Consider the following 7,563-nt stretch of genomic DNA (forward strand, 5'->3'; position numbering starts at 1 on the left):
AGCTGCCCCTTCAAATAGCATTTCTGCCTCCACCTTTAAAAAAAACCTCCACCCCTAAAAGAGTGAGTGCCGAACAAGCTAACCAGATGTAAATGGGCAGCTGCCATGAACAGACTGAGGAGGCATGTGGAGTCGGACAGTGAATTCAGCGGAGAAGTCGACTTGGAACCGTCAAGTGTGTGTGTGGGTTAGGATGCTGGATAGAAGCGGAGTGTTTACAAATGTAGATAACCATAGATGTTTAACAACCTGTTAAAATACACCAAAATGCAGGAAATCGCATCTACTTTATTCTAAATGTTCAGGGGGAGCACCCTCAGACCACTATCCACGTTCTTGCATCGGTTTACAAATTAAACCCTGTGTAAAAGGTAATTTTGTCCAAATCTGACTTAATCCCTGATAATTTGACGTGATGAGTCACATTGCGAGGAAAACCTGGTCAAGACTGGAACAGATTCATCTTCCAGCAGGATCCAGCAACGAACCTAAACACACTGCTGAAGCAACACTCCAGTGGTTTAAGAAGAACCAGTTCTACAATGGCCCAGTCAAGGCCTAGACCTCCATCCAACTGAACATCTTTGGTTTGACTTTAAAACACAAACTGCACCAATCCAATTTAAAAGAGCTGGAGCAGTTTTGCTATGAATGGACAGTCCAGTTAGACGTAGCGAGTTTGTGAAGATGCAACTAAAGAGACTTGTTGCAAATTGTGGTGCCATCAACTATTGCCATTTGGTGGAAGTGAATACACGTTCAGGTTTTCATTCTTTTATTTATTTATGTTTACCAATAAAAAATATTTGTCACCTTCCAAGTGATGGTTATGTTGTGTCAATTGAAACAGTCCCCCCAAATCCTTTTAAATTCAAGATTGTAAAGCAGCAAAAGAGAGAAAATGCCAAAGGGGTGAATACTTTTGCAACCCAATGTTGTTTTTACGCACTCTACTAATGAAATATTTAATATAGTTTAATCGTGAGGATAAAAACACTCAACACCAAAACTAATGCAAATCTGTGCAACATGAGAAAGATTTTAATCATATGGCAAATACACAGAAATGCTTGTCTTCAATCATATAGGCACTGCAGTTTTTGTACAGTACAGTACATAGAACTCTGTCTCAAAATTGCAAGCCACACGCAAAAATAAATAAATGGAAACCAAGTCGGGTAGAACCCTGACTTAGAGCAGTAACCATTCATTTAATCAGCTGGCCACAGCGCCATCCATGGATACTGGTTCTGATCAATTCAGTCTGTCATGATTTTACTTCACCCTCAATATTTAAATGAATATAAAGACAAACAGTTAAATTCTTTTTTTTTTCTGAGTAACAAAGACTTATTCCCAGGGGCTGTATCTAAAACATAGGATCCTCCATTTTCCGTCCAACGATCTGGAGATGAGTGTTTTTGGTCAGGGGAGGAAGCTTTATGTGTCTGCATCAATCCTGTGAGCTGGAAAACAAAAACAAAAATCAGGCTGGAGGTTACCTCAGTGTACTTTGGATGAAATAAAATTACAGACCATGGTACATAAAATGCATGATCAGGGCAAGATTACAATCAGTTCCACTATCAGAGCCTTACATTGCTTTGGTATCCTGAGTGGGTCTGTGTCTCCTGACAGGACTTGATGCATGACTCCTCGGAACTGATACAGCACCTTCAGGCTCTTCTCCTCCCCCACGCAGGGGTCGTAGAAGCCAGGGAGCCCCGACTAGACAGACAAAAGCAAGACAAGAGGACAGAACACTATAATCTATTCATACACAGGACAAATGGACACAGTGACATTAGCTGATCTGCATTCAAGCTCTCAGATTAATGTATCTGCAGCTCCTCACCTTTGAGGCCTCAGTGAGGATGAGTTTTGAGTCTTTCACCAGACATTGCAGCGGCACCGTCACGTCAATGACCTTTGCCCTCTCGTGTTTTCGGCTGTTGTCTGTCACGAACTTGCCGTACCAGGCGTTGAGGATAATCAGACCTGATGTTGAGAAAACAGCACGAACGTTGCAACATGATGTCTGACACGAAGCCATAAAATCTTTAAAACCATTATAATTTAGTTAAAATTACAATTTTAAAAGCCATTTTCAAGTGAGTAACAAAGTATTTTCTACAAATAAATGATAAACACAACGGTGACGTGTCTCGCCTGACACACGATGAGCTGCAGCTGGAAAACAAAGTTCTTCAGCTCAGCAGAGGCAGTCCTAAAAGATAGTATTTAATCCCATGAAAGGACTAAAACTAACTGGTGAGACGTCTGAACCGACACTGACGCTCAAAAACATTGAAACTAAAATACAAAGAAATGTTTTTCAGTCAAATGATGCCACGCATATCCTCGCATGTGGAAACATCACCATCTGCTGTTAGACTCCTGTTAGTTTACCAAAAGCAAACTAAAAAGACTAGACCAACACAAATCTAACCATCTATGGTCTTCTATTTTTAAACCTTTTTAAAAATCAAGTCAACTTTATTTATAAAGCACATTTAAAACGGCAGCTGTTACCAAGTGCTTACTAAACAATAAACATCAATGAGAGTAATTTAGTGGGAAAAATTAAAAATAAAAGTAATGATAGTACTGAAAATTAATTAAAAGCATCATAAGAAAAACATAAAAACACAGAACAATACAAGTCCTAAATCAAGTTACACTGTGTTAAAAGCCAATGAAAACAGGTGAGTTTTTAGCAGAGAGTTAAAAACAGGAAGTGAAGTGGCCTGTCTGATGTTGGGGGGGCAGACTGTTCCAAAGTTTGGGGCCTAACACTGAAAAAGCCTGATCTCTGAGCTTCAGTCTTGTTTTTGGAACAGCCAAAAGCAGCTGATCAGATGAGCTCAGCGCCTGAGAGATAAGGGGGTGCAAAGCCATTTATACATTTAAAGGTTAGCAGGAGAATTTTAAAATCAATTCAGGTACGTACAGGGAGCCAGTGAAGAGAGGATAAAACTGGTTGTTATATGATCAAACCTACGAGTTTCTGTTCATAACTGAGCCTTTTGGACGAGCTGGAGACGTGAAATTTGCATAAAAGTTGCACTTTATCAATTATGCTGCACTTTGCCCGACTTACTTCCCCTGAATTTCGCCAGAACGGCAACTATATGTTCACAAAATCATTCAATGCCACAAAAAAATTACAAATGACACTTCAGCACTTTTCAAATATTCTTTCATTCTTATTATTCCCATTGATCTAACTGCACACCTAAAGGGCTGCTCATGTGTTTTTGCATGTTCTGACGGCATTATTCAAGATGAATCTGGTAATGTTTCATTAAGTTGCAGAGCGCTGAAATGTAGTCACATTATTGGTGTCTTCTTTCCAAAGCAACCACAACGATCCTGTGAATAACATCCTACTCCATGTTTGAACCATCATCACATGCAGCCTCTAAGCACTTTTCAACAACACAAACTAAAGAAGTTTATTTAAACTGAAGGTTTTGTTCATTTTCCATCAAAGAAAGCTAAAAACAGTAGACATGGGATCCTAATGTTGTCAGGAACTATCAATTTAGTTTAAGTGCAACAAAGTCTATCGTCATTCCTTGAATATTCCTCAGTGATCACTGTATGTGCCATTTACCCACAATGCACCCCTGGTCATGTCCCCATGATCTTTATTTGATAGTGGGACATGCAGTAATTGTCTGCAGCTGAGGGCTAGAGGTGATCATGTTTTTGCCTGTGCATGCGTGTGTTCGTTTGTCTGTAGCGTTAGCAAAATATCTGATAAACTAGAGGACGGACAAATATTGAGCTGCAATCCGGTGGGGTAATAACAGAGTAATTCCCAACACAACTTCCGAGCCCCAAAAGATCTGTTGTTAAAACTTTGTAATCAACTTTTAGATTTTAATGAAACTCTCAGAAAATAATCGTTGGATGGAAATGCCGTCTTTCAAAGAATTATTGGCCTTTCGTTTTACCAACATTTCAAACAACAACAGCTAATACCACACCCGTCATTGTGTTAGTGACGACAGGTCTGTGAGGTAAGTAAGAAAGACCTACATCTAAATACCTGATGTTTTAACAGACTGAAGAAGCCTAAAATTGTTATGCATCACCTTGGTCACAGGATTTTAAAGTGAGAATTATACAAACATGCAAATTAAAAAAAAAAAAAAAAAAACGGCAATGAGAAAAACAACATTTTTACAAGTTGCTTAAGAAGAATTTCTAGGATAAACTCATTTCTTAAGGATTACTGTTCTTACCCATTCTTGACTCCTCAGCCTCAATAATCCTGCGCACAGACTCCTGCATGAGTAAAACCTGTGGAGATAAAGGAGGCGCAGAGAGGAACGAACACACGATGAGATTTCATATTTTATGGATTATACCATCAATTTCCGCTAGTACTTTGCATGCTATCTGATCCAATCGGAGCCCTTTACCTTGATGGTTGATAGAATTTATGTTTTTGACAGTCGGACACAAACACCTACATCTATTATCAAACATTAAGCCGTAACGTTTGACAGCACCACAGCTATAAGTGTGTATTACGCACAGCAGCCTCTGCCTCCTGCTTCTTCTTGGCTATATTAGAGGCCGAGCTCTCCCTGTGTTTCTCCAACTCTCTGTTGAGTTATAACAAACAAAAAAGATAAATAAAAAAAGCTCATAAAATCTGACCATAATAACACAATATGACACTTCTAGTAACAGTGTTTGTATGAAGTAAACAACACAAAGAGGGTTTCTTACTGTTCCTTCTGGGCCCGCAGATAGGGCCGGATAATGAGCTGTTGGATGGCGAGGTAGAAAACCACTGGTCCGACTGTGGCGTAAAATACTGCACTGGGCAGGAGTTGGTCAGTGAGGTGAATAGGAAATAAGTAGGTCTGGCTGGCTCTGTTAAATCTGCACACAGAGAATCATCATTACATTTATTTCTAGGACTCGCACATAAAAAAGTGAAATTGTGTCCCATTCTTAACGAGACAGGAAATTATAGCTCAAAAAAGCAGCATCGTTATACAAATACTTCTGTATTTTTCACCCTATAAGTCACATTTTTTTCATAATTTACAAGCCCTGCGACTTATTTGCCGAAGCCACGTATTTATGGATTTCCCCCCATATTTATAAACCAATTTTTGGCTGAGATGAGGGGTTGAACGACTACATAATTTTTAAACTCGACATTAACATAATAAAACTCGAGTAGAACTCGAGTAGTTGATTAAGTCATAGGATCTAAAGATACAAAAATAAATAAAACCACAAAAAAGTTAATTATTTACAAAAAAAGACCAACAAAACATTGGGAGTATATATTATGCTCCTACCATTTATCATATTGCAAATAAGTCACAGGAAAACACAAAACTATTAGTTATTATTATTAAGCTGCAAAAGTGAAAGAAACATGCAATAAATAAAAAAACAAAACTAAAAAAAGTGGGGCAGTCGACCACCCAGCACCACCGCCCGCAGTGATGCACATTAAGTTTAGGTTTAGAGATTAATATGTTTATAGATTTTTTTTATAGGTTTAGAGATTAATATATTTTGCATTTTGTTTGTGAAACAAGGTCAGAGGAAGCTGGTTCTGGTTCGGTCATTGGACCTGGTGTTACACCATATTCTGTGACCTGCAACAGTGCATGCAACACCGCCCACTACGGTCACAATATACGGTGGTCACAGAATATGGTGTAACACCGGTTCGCAACGAGCTTCAAACAGTCAGGAAGTTGAATAATTTTCTGTTTCCTTACAGTAGTTGAACCGGAAGATTCATCTTTAGTGAAATATTTCCAGACTATTGATGCATTTCTACCTGTTTGCCAAGACTGGGCCTGCTCCGCTCCATCTGTCTGTTTGGAGGAATCCATTTTGTAACCCGCGCCCGGTGCGGATCACGTGGCGCAATGACGTAACGGTGACATAATGACATCACCACGAATACTCGACGTGAAATTTAAAAACTCGAAAGATGTCCTAGAAATCGATGTGTAGATGACTCGAGTAGTCTGTTAAAGCCCTGGCTGAGATATGACCGTTTGCATTCATTCTGACTGAAAATATTGAACACTACCATTTTCACCCGCTAGATGGCAGTCGAATAGTGTGGCATGCCGTTGTCTCATGTAATTGGTAAAAATGGCTATTAATGACACAATCGGCTTGCCACAGACTGCCACCTTTGTCCAGCTCGCTTGTTCAGCTTCATTTCGCTGCGCCGCCCTGGCGAAATGCAGTTAATATGACCATTAAAGTGCATTTATTAAGTAAAAGTTCGAGACACACCTTTGCTATACAGTCGAACAAACAAACAATTGTTTTTAAGTGTTAATCTTGTTAAATTCTAAAAGTCCTCCCGTGCAAGCTCCCACGGCTGCCATTTGGCAGCCAATCAATTTTTGGCACAACACTGGCCCACATTTACGGGTTGTCAGTGGTGTTGATGCAACGTATTTATGGATTTTTACAATTTATCAGACATATTTGGACTGATGTGATTTATAGGGCGGTGCGACGTTTACGGCGGAAAATACAGTATATATATATTTGTAAAAACTCGCAGTTTAGACCATATTTGTAAAAAGAAACAGAAGTATTCGGCTGGCATAATTACATTGTAACTTGTGCAGATGCCATGGCAACAGCATTGTAGAAAAGAAAAAAAAAACTCTGGAAACAGAACAAAAGAAACTGGAGCAAGGATCTGAACTTACTTGATCTTTAGGGAGACACCTTGGGGCACTCCCACACTGACGGTGGCCCCCACCACACTGTGCCGACTGATCTTTCTCTCAGCGCCGTACTCTATCACAGTCCCAAAGAAACCGGATCTGTCACATTAACAACAAAGTCACTACCTCTGTAAAACGTAGCTTACACACATTTTAGCTGCCGGTTATTGAATACAAAATGTCCCAACATTGCATCAGTTCATGTTTCACATTTAATAAGCAAAGTAAAAACAAAAAGAGGTCTTTAAAGATTTTAAAGGAAAAAAGTTTTGTGCATTTTGTTGGCAGACTTGTCAGAAAATGAAGTTCAACTCAATCTGTGAGTAACTGATTTGAACTTCTCTGTTAGTGCACATGAAACTTCTGGACATACACTGAAGCCTATTTCTGACTCAGACGGAAAGAAACACAAGATGACTTTTGCTACAAGTGAGACAAAATATAACTATCGTCATTCCAAGTTCTCAGGACTTACATCTTAGTTCCAGATATTGATGATACACAACTCAAAGTGGTAATGAGGAGAGCAGTGTATTGAAGTTATGTGTGCTAATTCTGGGATGAAAAAAGTGATAATCACTGAATTTAAAATTATCTTCAAATATGATGATGACCCCAAAGTGTGTCTTAAGAACAGCTGTACATTATGTGTGATAGATGGAGGTGGATTAACTTTTGAATACACATAAAATTCCTGTTGCAAGATAGTGATCAAGGTAAAGCGTGGTGGTGGTGGGTGGGGCATGGTGTCAGCATATCAGGGTCCTGGGTGGAGCATTGTGGCAGTGTATCAGGGTTCTGGGTGGAGCATGGTGGCAGTGTATCA

The 7,563-nt window shown here is 39.3% G+C and overlaps 1 protein-coding gene across 1 annotated transcript in view; it reads right to left on the bottom strand.

Moving 5' to 3' along the window:
- Nucleotides 1–1,023: 1,023 nt before the first annotated feature.
- Nucleotides 1,024–7,563, bottom strand: part of dnajc11a (DnaJ (Hsp40) homolog, subfamily C, member 11a) — a 13,099-nt gene continuing 6,559 nt past the window's right edge. Inside the window, exons 10-16 of the mRNA XM_037684028.1 lie at nt 6,720–6,836; nt 4,744–4,899; nt 4,547–4,616; nt 4,251–4,308; nt 1,856–1,998; nt 1,599–1,728; nt 1,024–1,466 (exon numbers count right to left, since the gene is read on the bottom strand). Of these exons, the coding sequence (XP_037539956.1) occupies nt 1,441–1,466; nt 1,599–1,728; nt 1,856–1,998; nt 4,251–4,308; nt 4,547–4,616; nt 4,744–4,899; nt 6,720–6,836 (700 nt within the window). The 3' untranslated portion in view covers nt 1,024–1,440. The remainder of the gene's footprint in view (nt 1,467–1,598; nt 1,729–1,855; nt 1,999–4,250; nt 4,309–4,546; nt 4,617–4,743; nt 4,900–6,719; nt 6,837–7,563) is intronic.

The sequence above is a fragment of the Nematolebias whitei genome, chromosome 11 (genome assembly GCF_014905685.2).
Source record: "Nematolebias whitei isolate Nwh7 chromosome 11, NemWhi1, whole genome shotgun sequence".
In the NCBI taxonomy this organism is placed as follows: domain Eukaryota; kingdom Metazoa; phylum Chordata; class Actinopteri; order Cyprinodontiformes; family Rivulidae; genus Nematolebias; species Nematolebias whitei.